Source organism: Eleginops maclovinus, chromosome 21 (genome assembly GCF_036324505.1).
Source record: "Eleginops maclovinus isolate JMC-PN-2008 ecotype Puerto Natales chromosome 21, JC_Emac_rtc_rv5, whole genome shotgun sequence".
In the NCBI taxonomy this organism is placed as follows: Eukaryota; Metazoa; Chordata; class Actinopteri; order Perciformes; family Eleginopidae; genus Eleginops; species Eleginops maclovinus.
The window spans coordinates 6,437,570-6,453,175 of NC_086369.1; the positions used below are offsets into that span (position 1 = coordinate 6,437,570).

Consider the following 15,606-nt stretch of genomic DNA (forward strand, 5'->3'; position numbering starts at 1 on the left):
GGCAACAATGCATAATAAGTTCATTGCAATTTGTTGCATCACCGTGAATCATACTGTCAGCTGTATTCATAAACCTCTGAGTGCTGTCGGGATGCAGCGACAGCGGTGTGACAAAAGTCGACTCCTTCAGAACCCAATCTTCATTGATGTGGGCCATCAACTGAGCAGATTTTGCACGTTTCAAAACAGTTATTACTGAAATGTAAATGACAAAATGGAAGAACCAGTACGATATGATTTGGAGTGCAGTTTGTGTTGTCAATATTTGTACTGCATTACACACCATGATCTGTATGAGGCCTTTTTTTTACGAATGCTTTCCTATTACTTTCTCAAGTAACATGAATGTGATACTATACTCTGACTTTTGACTGACTAGAACATTTTGATGACATTATTAAGACATAATATAACAAAAATGAAATACTATGCTTCGACATGTGTTTTCGACATACTACGCCATGCCTTATCTCGACACATTATCCTGTGTAGTTTTTTGTTGCATTTTTTTATCCATAATGCACGTCATGTTTTTTCATTTTTTCGACATGTTGTATCATGCCTTATTTGGACACAGTACACCGTGCCTTACCCCTGCACAGTGTTCGGGTTCTTTAAGCATTTTTTGGACATGTTTCGAAAAAAAAGGGGTTTGTATGTTGTTATTTTAATTTTTTACACAAGCTGTTTTTATGCCTTATTTGTTCCTTACCCCTATGTAAAAATGGAGGAAAATCCACATCCTAACCCATGTCGTTTTTTTTTTCAATTTTGGTGAAACAGCATATCAGGTCCAAAAAATGATAAAGAAACTGATTGACACAGATTGCTGTGTAGGGGTAAAGGACGGCGTATTCTGTCCAAATGACGCACAATACAGCATGTTGAAATGAAAAAACATGCCGTAACATATTAGGGCTATAAATAAAATGCTAAAAATCAACGTAGAATTCTGTGTAGAGATAAGCATGTCGAAACTTTAATGGAGAATAAACAGTTTCTAGATGAAGGCACCATTCAACGTAAATATGCAGGTAAAATATTGGTATATAGAACTTTGCACAGTTTTGGGGTAATTACGTTGTAAAGGCGAGATATCATTTAAAGCAAACATAAAAGATCATATTAAACAAGAACAAATGAAGATTAAGACTTGTGTGTTGGGTCTTGAAACATTAGTTTGGAAGTATATTGCAGTGAGGACTTACAATACTTACACGTGTGTCAGGTGAGTTGCTGTATTTGAACGCACTTACTTCTTTGGACTGCACAACACATGCCCAACCACTACGGTCATCACACATGCCTCAGTGGAGCGCCTCCATCAGGGCCTTTCAACTACAAAAGCCTCATCAAAAAGAGATATGAAAGACACAAAATAATTTCCCATCCCTCTCCCTCTCTTGTTCTTTGAGCTCCCCAAATGCACAGCAATAGGCACCCTTCTCTTTCTTGTTTTTCAAATCATTGATTGCAGTTTATTATCAAAGGTAAACTATTTAAGATAGAGATGGACTGAAAAAAATCCCTTCAGTCTTTTAAGGAACTGAATGTCAATTTTATTTTCAGCAAAAAGGATAAAAACATCATTTGCACAATTCTGCCTTTTCAAAATAAATAATAACACACATTGGTTGTACATGTCGGCACCCAATTGAAACATAATTTGTTTAAGCCGGAAAAACAACATATCGCACAGTGTGTCCATTGACCATTATTTAACCAACAAACCATGAACATAAGTGATTTCTTTTCTGAATGACAATACGCCGAACTCTGCGAACTACAGAAGCAAAATTCAGTTACTTACAAAGTTCATCTAGATAACGACTGTCACTTCAGAAACAAATGATTTTTTCTAGACTCTAGGTGGCATGAACCTCGCTATCAAGCACAACAAGCACTGATCCTTCGACAGATTCTCAAGTAGAAGGCCCCCCCCACCTCGTATAAAAGCAGAACAACCAAATGTTGACATTTTAGAGCTCAGAAAATCGTACATCGGACTTGTCAATAGAAAGGCGATAGACTCAGACAAACACTACATTGCAACATCTGCAAAATGTATTGTTAGGAGAATACAATAAATGATACTACCTCTTTCTCCCAGTGAAGACATCCAACTCACATGTCATTCTTTTTGATTACTTGCACGACTTACAGTATGTCTTCACATCAAGTGCCGTTTTTTTCTGTATGAGTGCAGCTACACTTCTCATATAACGTCGAGAGGTGTGAGTCCATGAATAATGTGGAAAATATTTATGAAAAACAGCTTCTCATTACCCTGATCCCCAGCCAAAAGAAAAGAAGAAAAATAAAATAAGCCCACAGAAATGGTTGTCAAATTTCAAATGAACAGTCAAGTGACTGCTGATTAGCCGCCAGGGACACAGTATTTCATGAGAAACTTCAATGTTTTTTTTTTTTTAGCACAAAGATAGCAAAGGAATGCATCAAAGCAGGAGTGCTGGGCCGGTGCCCATCACTGGAATGAAAGGACAGGTGCCTCCCCATAAAAATGTTCCAACATGTATGCATTCTGCAGTCAATGGTTGGACTGGAGCCTAAAATCTGAAACCTTTAATGTCTTTTGAACACAAGGTCTCCTCCTCAGTCAAGCCACTTTTGAAGTCTGTGTCAAAACTCACCATGGCACGCTTTTGAAAAATCCACACAAGGAGGTAAACAAACCTAAAACCTTTGATGTCAAAGTGTTTCTCTTTCAATCTCTCTTGTGTTGCCTCTGAATATTTTCCTCCAATGCACTAAGGCAGACAAAATCATTTTCTCTGACAATAAATTACTCATATTTTTTTTATCTTTTTATAGTTCGAGAAATGTTAAGAGAGACATTGAGGGGCTATGAGAAGACACTGGTGCCGTCGCTGTTGCCGTACAGGTCAGCCAGCTTTTTAAAACGCGGCCCCCAGTTGCTGAGATAGTCATAGTTCTGATCGGAGTCTGTACTTAGAGATTCCAAAGAGCTCAGTGACTCGGCCACAGAGCCACTGCCTTCAAAAGCATAAGTCTGTAAAGAGTCATACGGGGGAGCTGACGGGTCCACGTCAGCATCTTTAAGGCGCTCCCAAATAAACTCGCGAAACACCACGTTGTCTGGCAGGGACTTATAGGTCGGGCGAGTGGTCGATGGGTAATGAAAGAAGGTGGGTGTATCTGGTGTGACGTCCCGCCTGACGTTGGGGTCCCGGATGACGTTTAGGTTGCGGAGGGTAACCATGTCGAAGGCCTCCGTGTCCTCCTCTCCCCCGCCCTCGTCGTCGTAGCGGACGATGTTCTCTCTGATGTCCCGCTCCTCCTCCAGAATCAGAGGCTCCTTCCTCCTCCGACGCATCGTCACAATTAGCAGAACCATTACTGCGGAAAAGGGGAGAGGAAATGTCAGTCAATATTGAATGACAACTCTGTGGCAATCAGCTGAAAATATGCAGGGACGTGGAACTTTTTTTGGGAGCTGAAAACAGTGTGACAGTTATTCCCAACCAGGGCAGCTTTAACCCAAGGGGGGTGGCAGAGTTTGTTGAAATGATATAGAAAATAACATATACCGTATAAATTCACTGTATTTTGAATATATTTATACATATTTACATTAAAGCAAAAGATTAAAGCTGAAATAAATGCAAAGCAATGTATAAATGAGGTGAGATAATAGATACATGGTTGAAATAGCAAGGTAAAAGAAATAGATACAAGTTTGAAATTGGGGGCTACTTTTTAGCATGTAAATAACACCCCGTTTAAAATCAAATGAACACATCAGAAACATGACAGTGGTGTCAGTGAAGGTGGGGACACAAAGTTGGGTAAACCGCTGCACTATGAATACAATTAGAGTTTACAAAACTAAACCTGCGATGTATCATATTGCGCTCCTCTGAGGTTTCCACCACCTACATTTTACTTCAAGGCTCCAACAAAATGGAATGCGTGTCCCTGTGAGATCCTACAGAAGCCCTCCTCCAGCCCCTGTTCCCGCTCCCATACATTATTGCTGAAAATAACTCCACGCCCAAGCAAACTGGCAAACGTCTAATGATCCTCTATCCATCAATGTCAAGCTGGTGCCAGTGAAATATCGCTCCGTGGGCCCATATTTCTTTTTTCCTTCTCCACGTCTAGCTGTTGCAGGCTGAGGAGAAGGAGGCCCAGGAACCGAATTCAAACACCACTTCACACCCTCTAATAAGGGAGCAAATGGAAAGGATGGAATGGAGGAAAATGTCACATGGAAAGGCCGCAGGAGATGAATGGGTTGCTTGGCTATTTGGTGACTGCTGGTACCCTACGACAGTTAGGTCCCTTCAGTTTAATAACCACTGCTAATATCTGTGAAAACAAGATGTCTGTGGAAGATTGTTTCCTTTTAATTTTCAGGAACTCGTCATTTTAAATTCTATTCGATTCAGTAGGGCTTCTCCAAAGTGAATTACAAAGTGGCACATTGAAATAGAATATTCTCAGTGCTTTCCAGCAAAGCTCTTTAGGGCTTAATGCCTAGAAGGCAGCCACGATGCTTCACAGACTGGAAGCAGGGCCAACATCCAATCACGTCCTACTAGGATGAGCATGTGGATGGTCGGGCATACAAATAGTGAGTTTGTGTCAGGTAATGTACCAAGGGTCCTATAAGAAATGATTTCCAGCCCAGACAGCTGAGCAAACATGACTAAGATAACGCCTCTCCATAACACATTTACTGACGCTGTACACTTAATGAAAAGCAGAAGCAAAGGAGCTCAATTTAGAGGTACAAAGGCTTTTTGCTGTAATTGAATTGTTTAAATGATCTACCAGGCTAAATCGATACAGAACAAGGTGAGTTTTCTGCTCTGCCCTTTTCTTACCAGCATGCATCACTTTCTCATTAGAGCGTTTATTTTTTCTCTCTCCAAGTGCTGCGTGGTTCTGGAAAAACTGGGACTGACTACTCACTCACTGTATGTGTCAGTGCTGCAGTTCAATTTCTCAGGGGTGTATCAAATAAAAACTGAGGGAGTGAGGGAGAATGTATGTATGTTTCTGATGTGAAGATCATGTTCGTAGTGTCGTCCAAATTAGAACAGTGCTTTTTTTTTTACATTTTAATGGAGGTTGAGAGAGATTTCTGTATTTCTGCTTTGAATGATTCAGCAATCAAATGCTTTCAGGATGCATCTCAGTGTATTCCCTTTCACAATAAAAAGCCCAGACACATAAAGTCCATCACTGCCTACCATAGAGCATTTTGTATTTGGAGAAAATAAATCAGTATGTGTTATTGGTAGCTCTGCAGAAAACAGAAAAAGATCACACGATGGGACACCAACAATATGCCAAGGGTGGAAAAGTTCTGCATTTCTTTCATGGACTTAAAGCACACAGCGGTCGATGAGGTCAAACAGGATATAGAACAATTATCAAGCGAATGAAACTCCCTCGGATAAAATCACTGACATTAAGTATTCTTAATCAAACTATCAATAGGACATATTTGTCAGCTGATAGTGAAAAATGAAGGTACTGTGGGAGATTCAGAGCCCTTTATGCGACTGCACGGAGCATGCTGCTACAGTTTAGCTGCTGATTAACAGCTTGATTTAATGGAAGATTAATGGCCAGCTGTTCAGCATCCGCTTTACATAAGAACAGCATGGGTCCTTTTTCATGGCCAACATATAAACGAAGGTAGACAGAATTTTTTTACATAAAGTGCTACTTAAAAACGTACCTGCAATCACGGTGCATTTTTAGGAAGACTCCAACCATTCTTCTTTTTTTTTTTTTGCTCCTTTTTGCAAAGTTACCACAAAGATGATTATCATTATCAATTATTTAGTGTCAATTATTTGATTTATTGATCCATAAGAAGTATATAGAGCACACGGTGATTTCTTAAGAATGCTTGTTTTGTGTGGCTGTCCAAACCCCATAAAATACACATACATAAAACAAGAATGATCAGATATTCCTCTTTTTTAAAGGATGTTGTTGTTTTAACTCTAGTTGCTGACTTGCTGACTTTGTAGCTTTACTAAGAAACAAAGAAAGAGACGTGGAGGAGAACTGGCCAGAAAATAAAGGTGTCTAGACACATGAAGAGGTCTCAGCGCCCTCATCAACATGACAGGTATCACTCTCCTCCATGGTTGATATTGGTACAAAATACATTCTGCAACACAGCCTGATGAAGGGCATAGAAAAACAATCAGAATCGACAAACACAAATCCTCCACGTCATTGGCTTCTGTATGTATTCTGCATGATTCAAACTGCTGTTATGGTGTCTTGCTGTTGGTATCTGTCACACTGTTACCTCTGTGTCTGTGTGGACACTCTGCCTGTGCTTCTTTCTCTCTGTTTTTAGTTTATTCTATGAATCCTTCTGCAAGCTGTTAGCATTTCTTCCTCCCAAAAAAGGCCTTTTAAGCTTCTGTCTAAGACAAATCTGTTCTTAATTGAGTCGCTAAGTAAAAGAAAAAAGAGCTCATTTCCTTTTCTTGTTTTATTTTGATCAAGTCAACCAGTGTGATTGCAAATAATTAGACAGTTGAAACACACATTTGCAGGTCACAATGTGCACAGTGGAGCTTGGAGATCAGATCTGGCGAAATAAATTGGCTTATGACTAAATACAGACCCGTAAATAGAGACGCACACAGAGGGGCTAACACTAGAGACAGAAAGTAAGGGACGGATAAATAGACATGAAGATTTACAGAACGCATCTGATAAGCAACGCTCAGACAGAAAGAACTGTCTGGGTATTCCGAGTGCTACATCCTAATGTCCTAATTGGCTCACTGGAGGATTGAGCCATACCTGACCTGTAAAAAAATCCTAACAACATAATGATCATCTCAGAAGTTTGGGATGTATCATCCAAAAAGGGGCTGTATCATTAAAAAAGGTTCTAAATGAAATGTACAAAGGGGGGGAAATATATACTTGTACCAAAGCATTTCTCAGGAATATAACTGCAAGGAGCAGAGGACAAGCTCTGTAATTAAATCTAAAAATATCAACGTATGATTAATGACCACTTAGCTTATGAGTACGTAGAGCCAAAGCTAATGTGCATGCAACTCGGCTTTACAGACAGGCAGGTGGAAACTGCACACTTTGTACCGGCTGTTGTGATTGAGGCTCTCGGACACAACTGATGGATCCTAAGATGAGTGAAGAGTGGCACACTGAAGAGCTCTCCACTCACAGCATTGTATTGTAGTTATTACACTGATGACGGCAACTAGAATCAGTGCTCCTCGCACCTGATCACATACAGAGACTGATGGAGGAAAGAGTGTGTACTTAAGTAACATTTCCAGGTGTTTTGCTTAAGTATTTCCATTGTATACTGCTTAAAACCTAAACTTCACTATAGTTCTGAGGTAAAGGCACTTTTACTTCACTATCTATATGGCTTCTTGTGTTGCATTATAGAATACACGTTATATATATAAATTAACGCATCATTTATGATACTATATAATACGTTGAGCGCTTTTAGCAGTTTCCACATTCAAGTGATCCTACACATTATTCTTTCCCTCATTTTAATCTTGTAGGTACTTTTACTTCTGGTACTTTAATGATAAGTGGGCAGAAAAGTACTTTGGTGATTTTCTACTTCTGATTTGTGAGATTTTAAGTGCAGGACTGTCTTAAGAGATTAAGTTTAGACAGAGGCTGTACTGCTTCAACAAAACTAAAAGGTCTGAGAAATTCTTCTGGTATTTTTCCAGACGGGCAGCATCTAAGGACGACTGAAGCCTGGGTCTTATTCCTGCTGGTGTCTCATTCAAAACAATACAATCACATGCAATCACAGCCTCAATTGCTATCTGCAGATTGAAAGATGTCTTGATGGAAGAGCATCAAGGAAGATCGGAATAAGGATCGCTTTTAATACAAGGCAAGATGGGAAGAGGGGGAGAATATGCACATAGAGGGAGCAGAGAAAAAACAGAAGAGGCTGACACAATTGAGTAAAACAGAATGATGAGGACAGCTAAGGACACACACACACACACACACACTCACAGAGAAAAGGCGACTTGGAGGTATATTAAACTGGAGGCCATTAGTTCTAAGCCTGTGGCCTGAGGCCATGCTGTTGAAAATAGAGCCAGCTTTCATTAGCGATGCTGGGTTCAGGGTTGCACTGACACATATTTGCTCTTGTTGCTCTTTTGAAGTTTTCATTTATCAAGAAAAGTATTATCTGCAATAGGAGGAAGGAAACCTTAAAAGGACAAGGGCAAAACACAAAGAGGACCCCATCACAAAATGACTTTTACTGTAGATACTGTTTAGATGCACACAGCTTACAATGTAATCACCTAAGCATTAAACTACAACTGTGCTCTGATGTGGAGACGCTCTGTCTATGGGTTTTATGAGCATAAAACAGCCAGGAGGTTCCGGCTCAGTGCTGCATCTTCTTTAAGGTTATGCTAATGAATTCTCATTTACAAGTGTCTTTATTAACTTGACATTACAGTAGAAAACAGAAGCAGAGGAGTGCCTGCCCTTGATAGGCGGTGTACCATACAGTACATATCTCTATGACCTTTATGAAATATCATAATTAGGTTTAGAAAAATACACTGGAATGTATCTGGGGGAAGGAAAATGATCTAAAATCTCATCACTACCTTCAGGCCCTGCTTTCTGTCAGTGTAGTCTGCTCAAACGCAGGAGGAGCACTGCCACATAAATGACACAGAATCATATCTGGCAATACAATGTTTAAAATGAAGCATAAATACTTAAGTTATTTTAATGTCCAAATGTCTTTTTTTAAGAATCAAGCCATCACATCTAGAATTTTGGACACGTTTCATTTTTTAAAGGTTAAATTATATAGTATTTATATATAGTCAAGGTTAAATCTTTGGGTGACCATGTATTCCTTCAGACCATGTTTATATGTTTATGTATCATCTACGGGGTCCAACTCTGAGGCTAAATAAAAATACTCCAAAACCCAGTGTAGTCACTCTGGTTAATTGATCGTGTTGGCAAGATTTCAGTTGTATTTCACTCGTGGAAATCCAGGCTGCTTTTCAGAGCTGACTGACCTAGGTCACATGTATTTAACAAAGAGGAAATATGAGGGGAAGATATCTCCCTCCAGGTTTGACATGTGGAAGACCTCTAGATGCAACTTTGTTTTGGAAAAAGCTTCTCTCACACATTCAACCGCCTGCAGAAAGCATAATAGTAAAGATAGGTCTAAATGGGTTGTAAATACTGAGGGAAGCAGTGGTTAACAGTGTAGCATTGTATCTACATCCTCACCAGTTAAATCTGAACCTAAAGATGAACTGCAAAGATTGTTGGCTTACATATATTCCCGCTGCAACAGAGCCTGCGAGCTGCTTCAGGCAGACAACTCGAAAGCGATGCTATGTTGGAGTCTATTAAGCTATCAATGCCCTGCCCACTCTTTAGCTTTGCTGGGGGAATGGGCAAACATTATTATGTGGAACAGGCGGTCAGAGAAGGGGGAGAGTTTCTATTTTAGCTGAAAGAAAAGTAATGGAATTGTATTGGAGAGCAGCGGGGGAGATTTGTATGTCAGATTAATTCCACAGTGGTAAGATGTATTACAAAATATCATCTGATCTTATACAAGGTACTTTTCTATTTTTGGATTATTTTATGATATCCAAATGGCTAACATAATTGAACGTTCACTATATTGAAGGGGTTTTCCTTTATAAATGAGAGAAATTTAAACAAAAGTCTTTCCTTTTAAGTCAATTGGAAGGTCAGAAAAAATGTCAGAATTTAGGACCCCCAATCATTTCTGTACAGCACCTTATTTGATCTGTTTCGATCAGTAACTGCTGCACATGTTTGGGATATTGTTCATATTCCAATTCTCACTGATTTAGTCGTGTTTGTGTTCTACAATACTAGCTGTTTAGGCAAATCTACTTGGTCACAAAAAACCATTAAACATGCTAAGAGTGTAGCTCCCCTTGCTCTGTCGTTGCAATGAGGGACTGCAGCACCTCCGGATCACTGCCTCACTTCATGGAACAAAATACTTGCCGCTCACACATCGACGGTTAAAGTTTGAGCTCTTTCAGTCGGTGTCAGTGTGCTTTGCAACATCAGGAGCTATTAGCTGCTGATGCCGCTAAATGCCTAATTGCTTCACTGCAGATCTACATTTGGAAGGTGTCTTAGCTTTAGCTTGTTTCTAATCATGCACTCCTGCCAGTTACCTATACGCTGTAATTGTATTGACGTTAACTGCTAATGAAAGCATTACACCGAGCTGATGTCATTTTCTTTTTGTTGTTGCTTAATTGCTGATCTGACAGGGAGCTGTGGTGGAATGTAGCTAAGTAAATGTACTAAAGAACTGTACTTATAATGTACTCTCACTTAACTCGATTGTTACCCTGACATTCTACTTTATGCTTTTACTCCACTACATTTCAGAGGCAAATATTTCACTAAAACTCCCAAATTGAATATATAAGGTTTTTCATTATCATGTCGGGAATTTATTTGTAATAAATGTGTTCCCAGACAATATTTAAAACAGCAATAATAGAATTAATAGAATTTAAATAGGTGTTTGATTTTTACTTTTCATATTATGTTGACCTTTTGCAGATGACACCTAATTAAAACTGTAAATGCAGGACCTTTACTCGTAGTAAAGCATTTTCTCATTGCTACTTTTTACTTCAGAAAATACCCTTAATATTTCTTCCACCACTGGTAAGGCAAGCAACGCCACGGTCGGACAGTTTGTAAAGAGCTATTCTAGTGAGTTATTCGATATCTGACAGAGACCTAAGCCGCAAAAGGAAAAACCTCTACAACAATGAGCACACTGAGCTTCACACCGCCCTCTTCAGCAGCACGGGAGTGTGTGTGTTACTTTGACACTGAGGGCATATGGATCTTACCGAGAAGCGTGATGATGCAGCCTAAAATAGCCAGGAGGGCACCGGTGCTCAGGCCGGTCGCAGTGTAGGCCACAGCTCCACAAGATAGGGCCACGCCGTCGGAGTCACAGTCACACACTCGCACCGAGAGTGTGTTTGTGCTGCTCAAGGCGGGACTTCCACTGTCCACAATCAACACCGGCAGCCGATAGATTGCCTGCTCCCGTCTCCTGAATCCGCTCCGCTTCGTCACTATGGAAGCTGTGTTGTCTGCAGAGAAGAGGAAAAAACATACATCGGTCAGACTCGAAAAGAAGCGCCTGTAGCTATTTTTTAATTTGCATGTTTATTGGCTTCAAATGAACAATGAACTGCATATATATGACTTGTAAGAGGCTTCACTAAATTCTGTGATGATTGCGGTGCTTTGTTTATGCAGTTTGAAATGATTTTACTGTATTAAAAACAGGAATGCTAACAGATGGTGTCATTAACACAATTCATTATATGACACACTGTGGCGTCTCTCCCTGGTTTTGGCCACCTGTTGGCTAATAACAGCGTTGGTTTAATGGTAATAATCTTATATAAAATCTTAGAATATTAGAGAGACAGAGGCAGCAAAAGAAGGGAAAACATGTCATTACACCGGCTATAAAAACTAATCAGATTATCTATGAACACTGCTTGCTCTTTGAGCAGTCTTAAGTTGAGCAGTCAGAGTTTTGTGAGTGATAATCACTCAGCTCTTTGAGCAAAAATGGTGACATCGGAGAAAAAAACAGTTGGTGGGTAACACATATGTTATGGGTCTAAAACAAACACGTTCATTGTTAAATAAATACAGTATATCTGAAGGTGAAACATGTGGTCTTTCAATGAGACTTTGAGCTACAATACAACAAATGGTGGGTTGCTGAACACTGTTAGAAACTTTTCATTAACAGATTTGAGAGGGCCATAACTTTTCTTATTAAACTCTGCCAGAAAAAAATGATTTCCAACATTTTTGAATTTACCCAACCCCAACCCCAACTCTTGGTGATTTAACCACGATCTCTCTTGGACAAAGCTATCAAACACGGTTTTCAAGCCAAGTAGCTTTTAGTCTGCTGAGGTTACCGTTAAACATCCAGTTCCTGATGTAACACAGGTTTGCACTCACATTGATTACTCTTGCACAACCTGGCTGCTGCTATCTCTGAAATGTGACGTGGCCGCCTTTGCAGCTCTAACAAAGCAGTAATTTCGGGGCATTTTACTCACTGAGTATTTCAATTGTGTATGTTCTTTAAAACAGATCATGATGGAGGCCTGTGCTCTCGATATATGTAAAGTTCTCCTATACGAGGAGCTAATTTTCTTCATCCGCCCACCGCTTTGCGTGTAGGTGGCGAGCAAATCATTACGGCACAAAGGCAATTTCCTGCCTCTGTGTTCAGGTTTAGGTTCTTTGATCTAATACATGTATGCTGTAATGGATTGTGGCATAAATCTCCGATGTGCTCCAGTTCCAGCAGGAAGTTTGTTTTTGCATTTGATGAACAATTACAAAATAAGAGGAGTAAGGATATTGTCATTGGAGAATTATGGTTTCATTTGGCACAGCTAGGCTCACCGGGGGGCACCAGTTACTCTGGACTTGGTCTCCTGAGTCAGATTGCAGAGTAGATTGTGTCTCTGCGCAGGGCAAATATAGAGAGCCGAGGTGAGCAATGGCCAAAGTGTCAATTGCATCGCTGCCAGGCTCAATTTGAAAGTAAGTAAGCAGCAAATAGACCGTACCTTATTCGACCAACACCCTTTACAGACTTAAAAGGGCCCCTGGCAATTTTCTCTAGGGAGGTTTTGCTTTAGCAGCTTAATGCAACAGGGTTGATCTCACACGTGGAGCTTTGACAAGGACATAGACATTTAGCACAAGTTCAAATTGGTGACTGACTTCTGCAACAAAACACAGTAAAGATTATTTGAGACCAAATAGCAACCGTACTATACCTTTGATAGTATGAATGTTTGATGGAAACCAGCACAGACCATAAAGGCTTTTCATCATGTTCTTTCCTTACTTCCCAGGCGTTTATACCAACATTTTCCTGGCTTTAATCAATCCTCTATTTCATATTGCCCATGCTAATGAGCTTTTAATATGAGTGATTGGGGAGTAAAATCCACAGTCATCATTTTGTGAAAAAGTGTTTTCAAAAGACAAGCTTGTTTGGAATATATTGACTTGTTTTGTCTAACTGCTGGAGGCTTCATATTATAGATTGGAAAAACTAACTTTATTGCCAACAGCAACTTTCTGCTTCGAATCGTTTGCACATTACCTGGACTTTCAGATTTCTCTGTTTACTTGTTCACCAATACAACACTTTAATAAAGAATAATATTTACACCAGGTAATATTTAGGAATATCAAAAAACGGTGGTTGCACCTTTGTTATCTCGCAGAGTGAAGTTGGGGTTGCCGGCAACAGGGGCAGCGAGGGCGAAGTAAAAGCGATGGCCGCTCAGTGGTTCGTCCTTATCCACTGCGCTGATGGTCTGGATCACCTGAAGACAACAGCAACAACAACACATTCGAGATTAGTTACCGATGTTTGGCTGATGAGGCGTTAACATAAGCTGTAATGTGCTTATTCCTCGAGAACTGTTTAAGGAAAACATTGTATTTGCATCGCTTTTCACTTTGACATACCTTTATTTAAAAGGCAGCATCAATCTTTTTTTTAAAGGCAAGGCAAGCGTGAGTGAACTGAAGACAAATTAGCTGGATTCTGATTGATTGAAAGATTTGTTTTGTAATGTGTGGCTGTGCTGTTGTGTTGTTTATCCTCTTCAAGAACAGTAAGTGCATATTTGGCATAGGGCTTGGCAACCTCTGAGGATGAAGTGTTTCTTTTTTCTTTCAGGAAGTGATTTCTTCTGAAGCATATCATAGTCAGGCGACTCTTTTCTCTGTCCCAGCAACTAGACCATAAGATCCATTTAGTGAAATAATGGTCCGACACAAAATAATAACAAAAAAACAACATAAATGGATTTTCTGTTGCCTTACATTGTTCCTGATGGCATTAACAACAATAACCTACTGTTCTGTTTTTTCCACTCACCACACAGTTTTGAAATGATGATCATGGTGAAATGACACTACAGTAAACAGACAGATATTAAAGGGACAATTTCTTTTTACACATCTCTGTTTCTGCCATATATAAAAGCCATATATCAAGCACAATAAAGTAAGACATTTTACATGAAACATAAACAGTAAGCACCACAAATAAATACAATCGTAATTGCTAGAAACATATTTGTTTTCATCCTCCAAACGCCAGCTCATTTACATATGAATGTTTCCGTTTACACTTCAGTTACACTTAAATAAACTGAAATATCACCAATATCACGTCAATATCACCCTGGAGTTACCTCATAATTAAACATAACATATAGATACTATACAATTATCATACAAACAAAAATGTGTAATAAGAAAAGTTCTATTTTCGGTTCTTTTCAGAAATGTTAGTAATGCTACCCTTACTATAAATACAACTCATTTCTATTTCTGCTTTGAAAATTAGAACAAAAATGAACATCACAAAACCAATATAAAACGTAAATACTGCATTGACCAAAACATAATAAAAAATGCTATGTAAGGTCAGTCCTTTCCCTGTTGTTTATATTCAAAATAAATGCGCATCCTATGCAGTCAGACATTTCTACTTCATTATTACAAGTTTGAAAATGACTCATGATAAGAACTGCTCTTGCCCGAGGCGATGCAAGACAAGCATTCATAACTGTGAGTTAAGCAAGTGAATGCCATTTATTCTGTCCCACTTTATTCTGCCTCTGAACTCAGGACTAAACAGTATCTTCCTCACTTTATTATACAGCCGTGTTGACAACTATAAATAATGCAGGAAATCAAATTACAAAATAAACCAATCTATTTACACCCACCAGCATGTGCTGTAATGACTGTTTTATTCAAACAAACAGAAAATCAAGTTATCTCTTTTTTAGTAAAAAAAAAAAGAGGAAAAACTCTAAACTGTAATTTCCTCTGTGCAGCAGCACTTAGCTTCAGTAAGGAGGGAGAAAAAAGGAAAATCTCACTGGGTACATGCTGTTCAGGACGAGTATATCACACACAAACATGCCATATGGACGACAAATGATAGCCACCAAGACGGCCATCAAAGTGGGAGTTACTGCAGCAGTGTCCTTATAAATTTAGATCAAGCCTCCTGAATCCTTTGTAGGCAATCTAGAAACTCAACCCTGTGACAACTCACACCCGTGGACTTGATCCAAGAGATTCTTAAAAGCAATTCACACTAAATTATCACATCTCACAGCCCCAAACAGCTCTGCGTCAAACATCAAGAGATGAACAGAATTATAGAAAAAATAAATCAACAAAAACGGGGCGAGGAAGAAGAAAAAGTAAACGATCCATCAGGGCTGAGACATGGATTATCAGTTGTCAGCAGTGATTAAATGCTGCTGGTTACAAGCTGTCAGGTATTAGGGGTTGGTGTAGGTGGTAAACGCCATCCTGCCAATTATTAAAACTGGCAAGCTGAGGGTGAGGGGATTCATGAATATTTGCCTGTGTTTCTTAACTAAATTAAAATGTTTCCTCTTTCATCAGCAAAAGTAATCAAAAAGTACGCTT

General features: G+C 39.3%; 1 protein-coding gene across 3 annotated transcripts in view; it reads right to left on the reverse strand.

Moving 5' to 3' along the window:
- Positions 1-1,608: 1,608 nt before the first annotated feature.
- cdh7a (cadherin 7a) overlaps positions 1,609-15,606 on the reverse strand; it is an 80,908-nt gene continuing 66,910 nt past the window's right edge. For all 3 annotated transcript variants that reach the window (XM_063912686.1, XM_063912685.1, XM_063912687.1), the window contains 3 exons: positions 13,352-13,469; positions 10,935-11,183; positions 1,609-3,378 (listed from right to left, as the gene is read on the reverse strand). In XM_063912686.1, coding sequence (XP_063768756.1) covers positions 2,864-3,378; positions 10,935-11,183; positions 13,352-13,469 — 882 coding nt within the window. In that variant the 3' untranslated portion in view covers positions 1,609-2,863. The remainder of the gene's footprint in view (positions 3,379-10,934; positions 11,184-13,351; positions 13,470-15,606) is intronic.